General features: G+C 44.2%; 1 protein-coding gene across 2 annotated transcripts in view; it reads left to right on the top strand.

Moving 5' to 3' along the window:
• The window catches only part of LOC138511235 (myosin-IIIb-like), a 686303-nt gene that overhangs the window by 609679 nt on the left and 63558 nt on the right, over window positions 1-13066 (top strand). For both annotated transcript variants that reach the window (XM_069626778.1, XM_069626777.1), the window contains exon 26: window positions 1958-2047. In XM_069626778.1, coding sequence (XP_069482879.1) covers window positions 1958-2047 — 90 coding nt within the window. The remainder of the gene's footprint in view (window positions 1-1957; window positions 2048-13066) is intronic.

The following is a 13066-nucleotide window of genomic DNA, read 5'->3' as shown; positions in this document are numbered from 1 at the left end:
GTCTGAGAAGATGAGAACATTCAAAGTATGTCCGGCAGAGTGTGTCAGACCAGAGGGCAGAATGCAGAGAGAGCATGTCGCAGAGGTTGCGGAAAAGCCCAGAGGCGGGATTAGAAGCTTCCAGGTGGATGTTGAGGTCTCCGAGCAGAAGTTGAGAGGTAGAGGCAAGGAGGAGGAGAAGAGGTCAGCCCACTCTGAGAGGAAGAGGGCGACCTGGCCAGGTGGCCTGTAGATAATGGCCACAGTCAGAGGCCAGGAGAGATGGAGAGCCTGCAGACCCGACATTCAAAGGAGGAGTAGGCCTGTGTAGGAATGACAGAAGCAGGGACCCACTCAGGAAAGATCAGAGCTACTCCACCTCTGGGTCGGTTGGTTCTTGGCTTGGAGAGGATCTTGTAGCCCCCAGGGAGGAGTGTCAACACCCATGACAGAGCTGGCCATGACCCATGTTTCAGTGAGAGCGAGGACATCCAGGTCAAATTTTTCGAGGAGATGACGGATGTCAGAGGAGGGTTTGGCAGCAGAAAGAGAGTTGAGAGTAGTGACGTGGAGCAGGTTGCCACATTTGAAAGACTTCCGTGGTGGGGTACAGGCCTGAGGTGCACCAAGCGGAAGAGGAGCCCGAGAGTGGGCAGAGGTAGAAGCAAGGGGTGGCAGAGGAGCCAGAGAGGTGGGAGAAGGAAGTAAGTTGATAAGGCGCTGGAGACGCCTATCAAACAGGAGGAGATTGGAGTGGAAGAAGGCCAAAAGGGCCTCCCACCGAGTGCCACCATTAATGGGAAAGGAAGAGATAGGAGAGAGAACAGGGACCATATAAAGAGTCCATAGGTCTGGTGAAGGAACGACAAAGAGGATGACGGTGAGAGTCTGTCTGGAGGAAGCACTGATGTAGGTATCCATGATACGGAGACCTGGGTTGGAGAACAGGATGTGACTCTTGAACTTCTTCCTTCAGACTTAGTGAGAGGGATAGGATAGAAGATAGATTAGCAGTTGGAGAAGATGGGAGAAACGGAATTCACCATAGAGGGTGCGAAGAGACGAGGAGGAGGGAGTAAGAGCGAAAGGAGAGACGCACAACCCCGCGTCCCAACGCAGTAGGTACAACAAAAGGGGAGGAAGACTGGGGAGTGGGTCACACTAGGGGTTGCAACAGGGAACAGAAAGGTGGCCCACCAGAGTACAACAGTAACCACAGTTGACGGGGACCTAGGAGATGGAGAGAGCCAATGAGACACAGATCAACAGTACATAGTAGAGGGGCCCTAGAAGTGGGAAAGAAGCCTAAAGGGTTCAGATTCCAAAACACAGTAGAAGGGAACTAGAGGTGGGTGAGAGCCTAATGGGGAACAGATTCACAGATCAACAGTGGGAGAAAAACCTAATGGGGAACAGATTCACAGAGCAAACGTAACACAGTAGAAAGAGTAGGGGGTGCACATAAACACAAGTATGGCTCAGCACTAAGGGGAGCAAGCCTAAGGTTGCGCAAAGACAGCGTTAGTAAAGTTAATAGGATTAAGGGAAGTACGAGCAAAGCCGGGTAGTTTAGTAGGGTGTAGTAGTGGCCTTTGTTGCAAACACCTGCCGCGCTCGACACCACGCCCTTGGTCTTCACGGGCTTTGTAGTAAAGGACCAACTGCGTAGCCTTCTGGGATGCCACCCTTTCCACTTTATTTCTGGGACTGTAGCGGTCTGTGTGAGTAGGACACCCATTCCACTTTATTTCTGGTTCTGGAAAGGCTTGTGTGAGTATGACACCCTCCCCACACAAGCACTCATTTCATGAGCATGCAGTAAACTAGTATGTGTAGCTTTATAGGGGTACATGATTAGATAGGTTATTCATTGCTGTTTCATGGAACTTTGCATCTGTTCCCTCTCATGTGATGCTCAGTGCTTCTTGCAGACACTATTAACCCCTTCTGTAATGTTTTTGCTCCTCTCATACTGCAGGGAGTCTGAGAATCTTCTGGCCGGGAAGCCTTTGGGATGTTTCCTGATTCGACTGGGCCAAAGTAGAGAAGGATACACCTTAACCTACAAGTAAGAAACTGTGCACATAGCTCTTGAAACTGACAACACGCGTTGACCTACAGCGCTGTGCATCCCTGACCACTCTTGAAATTTAAAGCAAATATTATGAGGTTAGAACACTAAAACAAACAGTTGAGAGCATCCTATAACCAACTGTTGAGGTGAACCACATGGGGTGAACCACTACCTGCACTAAATCAAAATGGAGTGCGCCAATTAAAGATGAATTTGCTACAAGAAAGTGCACTACATAGATATCAGATGATTACCCCCCGTTTAACCACTCCTGGGCCAATTTCTCTTAACTCATTTAGAAAATAGTGGTAATGAAGGTAAGTCCTGAAGCTGAGCATCTGATAGGGGGGACTTGGATCTTAGAGTACTTGTGTCTAATTGTAGATATAAGGGATATTTGTTCAGTGATATATGGGTTCCATGTAATAATGTCCCCTCAAAAATATCGCCGTGCAAAAAAATCACCGAAAATTGACCCCGGGCAACCCCCAAACCGTTTTTTTTTTTTGGGAAAACCCCCACTGCCCCTGCCACTATATATATGATCACCTATATAATGCCGCCATGACCTTTTCCTGGCGACATTATATATGCAACCATATATATAGGGACATTATTACCTGATACCGATATTTGCAGGAAGCAGATCGGTTCATAGATGACAAAGGATGTGTTCGTGAAGCCCGAAGTGCCAATAGTTTAGTACTGTGAGGCTGTTCGCCAAAGCCCTACGCAACTATTTATTGAAGTGCACTTAAGCCTATAAGTTCCTGCCAAGAGTGTTGCCCCTTGTAGACTGCATGGAATCGCGACATTTTATGGAGAAATGAATGACTCACACTGCAATGCTATCTACATTTATCAGTGAATGCGGAAAGTACGTAGCAAGCATTGAGAATTAAGTTTTGAGGATCTGACATATACCCGTTCTTAGTAGTTGAAGGGTTAAGGATCTCTTTGGAAGTAACAGCAAAAGAGGCGTTTGGTTCTCCATAGTCTTAACTGGAGTTTCAAAACGTGTTGTGGTGCTTGGAAAATCGACCTTTCATTTATTTATTAAAATGTTTTATAACACGCATAATACTGTACCCGGGTTCGGTTTCTAAGCGCTGATCAGGGATTAGAATCGCTGTTGCTCTGCGTGGTCTTGCTTCCAAGACCAGCATGTTGCCCCTGTGCTATCCTCCCTTCACCATTCTGCAGCTCATCTGGTTCTGGGTAATCAGAAACCTGACCGCATCTCCCCATTCCATCCTGTTGAAACTGCACTGGCGTCTACTTATTTATTTACTTAAAGCTGATTTATAAGGCAACTTCCAAGCAAGGCAGTCACTTTATGGTGCTACAAGTGGGAGAACGGGAGGGTAGAGAATCGATCACCAAGGCCTTGTAACATCAGACCAAGTAAGTGCAGGAGGAAAGGGAGAGGATACGTGCCACAATGTACACACAGAGACCAATAGAAACACAGTCCCATAGGGGACCCAAGTGCTCAGAGAAAGGTACCCTGTTAGCCAGACAAAATGTTCAGTGCATCAAAGATGCCCCAACAAGTATGGTCTAACATAAGCTACAGGGGTCAGAGAGGTGAGTGCATGATCCTGAGACCTAGGACTGGGAGTACAAATCACCCTCTAGAGGAACCCCGTCAGTGGAGCGGCGAGATTGTCCAGGCTGGAATAGGAAGTTTGGCTGCAGTAGAATTTGAATTTGGTGATTTTGTGGGCCAAATTTGGCCATAATTATATGTGGTGGGGGGTAATCATGATACTAAATATAAGGGACAGTCAGGGGGATGTGTGGGGGTGTCCTCTACATATGTTTGCAGGCGAATTCAAAAAAAGAAATAGAAAATAACGAATTTGATTAAAGAAACTCGAACAAATCACCTAGAACCGCCCAGGCATCCAGCTAGTGGCCAGTCAAAGGAAAGGATGGCAAAGAGGAAGCCCAACCCTAAGTGTCAAAATAAATTCCAAGTCCTTTCCTGAAATGGGGTGGCCTTTTTTCCCTCTAAGGGTTGGTGGTAAAGAGTTCCAAAGATAGGCCCGAGCATCACCAAGACAAAGATCCAGTGCCAGGGTTTTAAAGTGGGTAAGATGCGGTCACCAGGTCCAAGCCCAAGGAAGAGCCTAGCTACCTTGCCCTAGATGACTTGTAAAAGGGGAGTAAGGCCTTGAGGAGGCCATGGCAGACGCTATTACTTTAGTCCAACATCGAGAAGACTAGAGACCTAGTGACCACCACCTAATGAGGGAATTTAAGGAAGGGGATCCCATTTAAAATTCCAATTGTGATAATTTGAATTGGCACAAAAGTAGTTCAATCAATGAGGAAAAGTGCAATAGAACTTAAATGATGTTGTTCCAGATATTTAACTCTGGGAATATGTTTATATTTTATTTTGTCATATCTTACAACCATATTGGATGCACAATTACAATGACCAACATGCAAAATAAATGCAGATAATTAATCTACATATAATAAATACTCTATAACCCATAGTGAATAGGCCTTGCAGATATAGTTGCTGGGTCTTCTGTAATGAACCAAAAACCCTACCTGAAGTCCAGTCCCAACTGACCAGGGGAAGACAGACGCTAACTGATCCTAACCCTGGGGGTGGTATTGGCCGGGAGGATCACCTGGGAGGAGAAGAGCCCCAGGGAGTAAGAGGACTCTATTGGGTGAGATGCAGTATTTATCTGCCTCAGAGGAAGAGATGTCGGTGATGCCAGAATATGTAATGGCTTGTTGTCGGAGTGAGATTTCTTGTTCTAAAGCTATTCATCCTGGGTGTGGCGAAACCTGTCTTAATCAAACCTTTATCAGGCATAAAGCTCTCATAAAGTTTCCCAAGGTTATAATGGTAAGAATCCTTGTAGCCAACAAGGGGACGATAAATTTGAGCATCAGAATATTACCATTTTAAGTTCTGATAGAACTAGCAATCCTTTGATTTCAAAACAGTCATTGACTCCTTTTAAATTTCCTCCTGAAAACAGGATCAATAATGGAAGTGAAGTAAATACATTTAAACCTAAGAGCCAGAGAGAAAAAGCTAATTGCAACATTGGGGACTTCAGTACCACAATGCCTAAAGTACTGGGATGCCTAAGATGGATTTAGAGGCATTAGTCTGAAAGATGCAGTCTAAGGAGTTCAATAACCCACACCTGAGAGGGACGAGGGAGTATAAAGGGCCCCCTCAGGTGCAGGTCATTAGAAGTAGTAGATGGTGCAGTAATTTGTGTGACTCCACGTTGCAGCAGCAGTCGAAGTTGAGGGGCAGCAGAGCCGCCGCTGATTGTGAAGCAGATGCCATTGCTGTGTGCAGAGGCTGCGCGGTGGGAAGCATTAATTTGGAATGCTTTGCCAAAAGAGAAGTGTGCTCCGGTGGCAGGCGAGCACCGAAGCACTCATGGAGCAATGAGCTCTATACTCTTGACTGGCATGGGTCGCGTTGAGCAGGAGAAAGCCACTTCCCTTGGAGCGGGAAACAGAGTAAAAAAGAAGACCAGAAGGCAGTGGAGCGAGCATTCGCGTACATATCACCCTGTTAGTTCACTAGTTGAATGCTACCCCAGAACGCTCCATGATTGCCCGCTGGCCGTTGTGAGTAATATTGAATGCCGAATTAATGTTAAGAAGGTGAGAGGGCAGACTGGGCATAACTTTGCAGAATAAGAACATTGGGGGCAATTATAATTCTAAAGGTGACATAAACCGCCAAAGCCAAAAAGGGCAATAGTAAAAGACATTAACAGCAACCAACATTCCCAACTTAAAAGAGGCCAATTAAGAAGACTAATTGTAAATTCTATTGTCACAAATAGGAATAGGCAATACTTAAGAAAGACCCAGGGAAAGGGGGATACAAATCCATTATCGGCATTTGGTTGATATAGGAGTGGGGAAACAAGTGTGGCAGAGAAGCTGCCCTCCTGATAGCCTGTGTTCAGGAGGAGAGCAGCATAATCTGCATTACAATCTGAATGGTGGAATAAACAGAAATGTGTTTTCCCAGAATAAGTAGCCCATACTGAAGTTGTTGAAGCTGGTTTTATTGAAACCAAAATACTTTGTTGTGGCAGAAGAGCTGTCATCCTGATAATTAGTATTCAGGAGGAGAGGAGCAGAATCTGCATTACATGATGCACCAATGTGGTTCATGTCTTTTCAGAAGCGTGTTTATTACTGATGTTTTTGAAAAGTCAAAAGACTTTACAAAGTTGTTTGAAGTTGAACTTTACCACAGAAGTACTTGCAGTAGAGTTGGGAGTTTATTTAGTCCTGGCAGGCAGTGTATACCAGGCCAGGGACTGTGTAATGGTAGACCTGGCAGGTAAGTGGTCCAGGAGCAAGATATGGAAGTACTGTGTTGTGGTTAAAGTCCGTGGAGAAGTAGTAGTGGAAAGGCCACTAAATAATATTGTGAATCATTGCAGAATCATCCTGACCAATACTTTCTGTTGCTATTAAGGAACTGTGAAAGCATCATGGAATCATCCTGACAAATTATTTTCATTGCCAGTAAGGAACTGTGAAAGTGTTCTCTTGGTTCTAAAGAATAATCTTGTGTTGAACCTTGTGTTACAAGTTGAGAAACAAAGATTTATTATTTATGTTGGAAAGTCCCACTGGGCGATTTTTTTGGAGCAAGAAGAAACTTATTACCAGAACTTTGTTATAATATGGAACTTTCCTATTTTGAACTGTGGATATAAATTCCTGCTTTGAATCTGGGGAAGAGTACATTACCCAGGTCACAAGGAGAAACAGTTATTAAGTATATGTTTGGCATAACTGTGATTTTGTTATATTTTGAATTGCCATATATACCCTTTATTGTATGTATAAGTGTGAGGGACAGATTCCTTTTGTTAGTGTTTCCTTTAGTTATTTTGGAAGGCAGGGAAGTTCTCATGATGGTCGGGATAGTGAGGTGTTTATCAAACCCTTTTAAGTTAATAAAATGGCATCTTATGAAAAACCTCTACAAAGTTGCGTGCCTCACATTTTTGAACCCTCACACTTCTCAACAGGTTATTACATAGAACGCCATCTGCACAATAACCTCAGTGCTTTTTATTTCAAACACTGAGCTATGACCGTGTATGTTTCAGTATACCTTTTAGAAAGATTGCAATTGGAATCGACCAGGACAGTCTGTCTTTCTTCTCATATCAAAGGACAATATGCAAATCTCTGTATGTTTCTTCAAGATTATGTAACTAAACTTGTATTGTGTTCTGCTGTGATGTTCTTACTCTTCATCAATAAAGAATTGAATGCTTATTCTTCCTGACAAATCAAAACCATGTGCTTCTTTCCATTCGTTTCACACATGCCTTACATTAGCCCCGGTACCTAGGGCCATATACTGTCATGACAACCCAGTACCTAGGCATATGCTTTCATGAGCAAAAAAGGAATGTACACGTCTGTACGTCTTTGGCAGGAGTGGAACTCAGCCAGAGAAGGATGCTGAGTGTTCAGCAAGCACTTTCTGTAATACATAAAGAAGAGAACTACTAAATGTTTTGATCATAGCATACCTTCGGTCACAACTAAATTAGTATGAGCCTGTCAAGGATATTCAACAAGCCTTTAAAAGCCAACATTAAAAAAAGAACATGTGCTGACTGGACCATACTGTGGCGGGACTGGGTCATGCTTTCATGGACACCATTCTGTAAAGAATGTTGCTGCGGAAGGAATGATTTATTTGTCAAGAAGGGGGGGTGTTAATGTGATTGTGTTAAAAGGGGGCTATGGGGCAGTGTGAGAAGCCTGAAGGTGTCTCATCCGCTGGACCCCAGAGATCTGTCATCCAGGTGGCCAGGACACGGCCATCGTTATTGGATCCAGTGCCTGGAGGTGGACCAGTGGGGGAGGATCACCTGGATGGCGGTCTTCGGAGAGTGGAAGTGGGACGCCAATGGGTGAGATGCGCTACCCGCTTCCTTATAACACCTTTTCCCCCCATCCTACCATGTAGGATATTTAGAACATCTGCTCCCCCTTTTCCGACAAAAACACTTTCTTATGGCATGAAAAACAACTCACACCAGAGCCGTTTACCTGACATGTCCCAGCACAAGGGTCAGGCAGAGTCAGGAAATTGACAATAACTACACACATCTGACGGCCCTCTCCCTTCCCCACAGGGATAAAAGGCAGAGAACGAGAGAACACTTTGAGCAAGGCAAAAAGCACGAGGGAGCAGCTGGTTCTAGGATGGTAGTTCAAACGGAGGAGAAAGGCGGCGAGACATGAAAGGACTACATGGAGGGAAGTGCCCTTAGCCTTTTTGGCCAGACCCACAAATCCTCAGTGAAAGGAATCATAAGACTGGAAACTACCGCTGACGTGTGGTGTAACAGATGTCAACGGTGCACAGGGCCCTCTCACACTGATAACCAAGACGGGGAGACGTGCTTGCTACCATGGCACAGTCCTTGACACCAGAGACTGGAAACGCCAAGGAGTTCAGCACAGCTGGTGAGTCGGGGGGAGAACTGATAGTAAACCGGACTGTGTTAAGCGAAGGAGGCAAATGGCAACATTATATGAACTGAAAGTATTTGTGAACAAAGAACTTGTGTGTTACTGAATGTTTAATAAAACCCAGGGAAAGACCAGATGCAGAGTGGTCCGGTTCCACGTGGGTGTTCATTCGAAAGACTCTAACTGGTCCCCTTTTGTTGAAACTACAAATACCAGGAGGCCTGACATAGGAGGTCAAAGTGCTCATACAAGGTCCGAGTAAAATCTCTTGTACACTCGAAAGTCTGACGCATATTCAAGAGAAAAGCTATGGGAAGTGAATCCTGTATTTTGATGAAGAAAAGTGAACAGTGTATCTGGCCCTAGTGAACCCGACTGAGGGAAGTTAACATTATAGAAGGATCTGAGCCCAGTTGAGGGGGTTCCCGGGAGAAGAGTCCACACCCAATGTAAGAGATTACAGAAACAAACTTTTGTTATTGTTGACACATCGGGCCCTCGGAGGCAGGAGACTTTGTATGAAAGAGACTTGGCCACAGAAGGTCCTGATATCGCTGAAAAGAACTGTAACTGTGATGGAGAAGCCCAGTTGTGTGTTGTGCTCAGAAGTCCAGCCTTGTCGCGTGCTAAAACCGTGGGGAAGGGAGACCCCAGCTTGTAAGAGGATTCAATTCAACACTACAGCTAAGTCAATGCCTAGTCTGGGATACTGAATGGAAACCCTTATTGATGTATCTTTATGTCCAGTTCATGCATTCTGGATGACTACCCCTATATCACACCCCTCTCTTGGAATCCCCCTGACCCCACTGGGCCAAGAAGTAGTTCTGTTTTGCAAGTTTAAACGGTTTATTTGATAATTTAAACAATATATATATATATCACACTTTATAATAAATTAATAATTGAATATCACACTTAATCTGAGCAGTAATCAATAATGGATAGTCTGGCACTAGCACACTTCTTTATAATCAATGATGAGTGGTTATAGGATGGATAAGATAGCAACAATACTTTTATGGTTTCAAATGGATGTAAGGTGGAATGAAAATGCAGTACAGAAAAAAAAACTTGATAGGATTTCAGCAAAAGACAATGTAATCACTTTTCTCTGGCAATTCACTCCCCCCCTTTATGCAATGCAAGGAAATGGAAGGAAAGCACACAGTTCTCAGGAATGCAATCAATACAATGCGAAATTCAGTTCCCCCCCAGCAAGCTTAGAGGAAAACAGGTCGGAGTTTTAAACACAGGCCCAAAATGCTTTGAATGTGGTTTGCAAGGAAGTGAAAAATATGCTAAAATGCTTTTAATTCCCTTTAGGAGGTTCAGGGTGAGTGGTATCTAGTTAATATTAGTCCAGGCTCACTCTAGCAATGATTCAGAGATGGTTCTTAAGAGGCAAACGAAATTTAGTAGTTCAGGCAACAGCAGCTGTCTTTTTACAAGTAAAGAAATCGGGCCAAATCGCAAATCGCGGCAAAATTCGCGAATGCGAGAATCGTGATTATGGAGAACGTATAAGGAGTCGGTTCTAAGCTTGTTGAAAAGCTGAGATTCTAAGCTTTCAGTTGAAAGTGAAACCAAGTTCCTAGCCCAAACGTTTCCAGAGATATGGACGATTAAATAAAGGTAGTTTTTTGGATTTGAAATTTTAAAAGTTCAAAGTGACAGGTTACAGCTTGCAGCTAGAAAATGACAGGTGACAGCTTTGCAAATGACAGGTGATAGTTAGGAGGCAGTTCTACTTAGATTAAAATAGTTTGGATTAGATTATTTTAACTAAGAGATTGGTTCTGCACAGTTCTGCTAGGTACTCACAACATATTTAGAAATAGAATGGGCCTCGCCACGGATCTGGTCAACAGGTTTTCTTCACTCGCCACGGACGGTCTCTACGCACAGCGTCTGGGTCAGCTCTACTCTGCTGGTCTGGTCTGGGTCTCTGGTTCTGATCAGGTCTGTGGGTCCGGATACAGCGGTCTCCGGTTCAGCTGGTCTCTCTCTGGATACAACACTGCTTTCTGGCAAATGGCAAGAGTTCTTGCAAAGAATTCAAACAGCTCGCCTGGCTGTGAATAGTGGCAATGATTTGAGGCCTGCTAAAGAGGGATTTAGCTTGTAGTTGACCTCTCTGCTACAAATTCTGAAGTAAAGTCTTGGTCTCTGAAGGTGGATAGATTGAAGTCTCTATGTTGGCTCTCTGGAGGTTGATGGAGGTAAAGTATGGATTTTCCCGGCAGAGCGTCCCGCAGCAAATGGAATAGAATCCTCTATCTGTCCTGACTGTCTGCTTTTATGTGTTTTGAAAGTGTGTGTGTGTGCAGCATCACTAGCCAGCCCCTCTCTCAACTGCCCATTGGTCAAGCTTTCCTTTCTCTCTTGATTGGGGAAAAGAAGTGGAGTGTCAGAGCGATGTCATTTAATGGCTTGCAGAAAGGACACTCCCCTGTCAAATTACACACAATCTATATTTGACCTAAAGACATATTTCCCCGATAGACAGTTGTTTGGCATTGCATACACACATCATGCATTTACTGATGGTAGCCCCTGTTCCAATTCTGTCGTTTCTAGGAGCTTGGGTTAAAAAATGGCAACATATTTCACTTTTTGGTCGGGTTACCAATATTGGATTTTTCTCCAGATTTATACACATGTACACGGCCTGTCCATACATACTCCAGTAAATTACCATGTCTCTAGCTTAAACACAGAGTCTGTAGTATACATAAATAGCAGGGTTTTGCCCCAGAACATCACACAAATTGGAGTTTGGGCTTGAATCGAAGGTACATTTTTTAAATGAAGGCTCTCAAAGTTATACATTCCTGTCATTTGATTACAAAGAGTTATCAGTGTTTCTGTAAAATATATATTTTGCTTTCAATTCAGTTCTCAGAGTGTTGGGGTCCGCCTCCAAGACTTGGGTGGGTCAGTGATCACATGTGTCTTCTGGCAGGCAGGCCTTTGTTGACAGGAAACAGTCAAAATCAACATATTCTATTCAAGTGCGAGAGCCTATTGTGTGGTCTTCAGGAGGCTCCCAGCCAGTCTGCCTTCTATCAATCAAGAGGTCATGTGAGATTCTAACTCTTGGTGTGAATCTCTGGAGGTGAGAGGGTTTCCCAGGCTTCTGGCCTCTGGGAACAGCAGGTGGCTAATTTTTAATTAAAATGCAGCCTTTGAAGTCAGCTGAGTCAAATCCCTTTGTCAGCAACTGCACTTAGTTCTCCTGTCAGAGTTTAGACCGCTAGCACCGCCTTGAGGATTTTGTTGGTACTGCATCCATTTTTGGGATCTTTCTTGGATTAATGCATTCCAAACAGGAATGGTTCTTACATGGTAGTAAATCCTTGCTTAACATTGTTTTGATGGGGCTCCTTACAGTAAAATGGTTATGTGGAACCCCACAAAAGGGTTGAATCTTTAAAGTGGTCCGGTGAGCCACGATTTCAGCAAATTTTTGACATCAGTAACAGTGGATTTTGTTAACTAAGATCTTTCTTTACACTGGTGGGTGGCAAGTGAGGTAACCATTTTGGTGTGCGCACAAACTGCGTGGTTCTCCTGGATTCTGGCGCACTTGTGGGCTTTTTGGCCATCTTGGATTTTCTAAACCCACAGCACCAAATGTTGCAGCATGATAGCTCAAACGTGGGTCAGGACACCCAACAAGCTATACCTTCCTGATTTATAATTTTTTGAACACTTCTTTCTTTTCTGATGAACATTATCCCACACTAGTTTTGTAACTTAGTGGTAAGGATTGGCAATAGTGTTTTTTTAGTATATGCCATTTTGATTTGACACTAGGACTGCCTTATTATTTGATGGTTGTAGCTTGCTCCCATCTTAGATTTAGGTTTAAATTAGGCGTTATTCTCACCCATTTATACAGTTGAATAAAACACCCTTGACCTGTGATCACGTGTGCCTGTCATTACTGTTGCCACCATGAGTTCCTTACAGAAGGCACCTTAAAAAGAAGACTGGTCCCAGGGATGCCCCTGATATAAAAGGGGTAAAAAGTGGCAACTTCCATGAGAGGAGGAGAAAGGCTTTGCTACATGCCTCATGGGAGAGTGGTGCTGGAGACGCATAAAAAAACAAAAAAACAGGGGTGGTGGAGAGGTGACAGCCAGTGGGAGCAGGGATACTGTGAGTGGCAGATGATGAGCAGGAGAGGGACACAGAAGCAGAGCTTGAGCAGGAGCAGAATGCGTGCAAGCAGTCATGTGTTGACAGAACATGACACAGAGAATAGTGACGCCAATCCACTGTGGCAATATCACCAGATGCAAAACCTACCGACTTATCAGCAAAGATCCCTCCATTGCAAACCCACCGAACTCCACTATAAGAAGACGGCCCACGTGGTGTATCTCATACATTTTAGGAAGTCTTGGGAGAGGAAATATGTAATTGATTCTTGGCAGGAACTACACAAAAACCTGAACACAGACCGGCAGTGAGCGACTCTCTTCAAAACAGAAA

The sequence above is a fragment of the Ambystoma mexicanum genome, chromosome 6p (genome assembly GCF_040938575.1).
Source record: "Ambystoma mexicanum isolate Mex_15411 chromosome 6p, UKY_AmexF1_1, whole genome shotgun sequence".
Classification (NCBI taxonomy): Eukaryota; Metazoa; Chordata; class Amphibia; order Caudata; family Ambystomatidae; genus Ambystoma; species Ambystoma mexicanum.
This window is presented reverse-complemented; position numbering and strand designations above follow the sequence as displayed.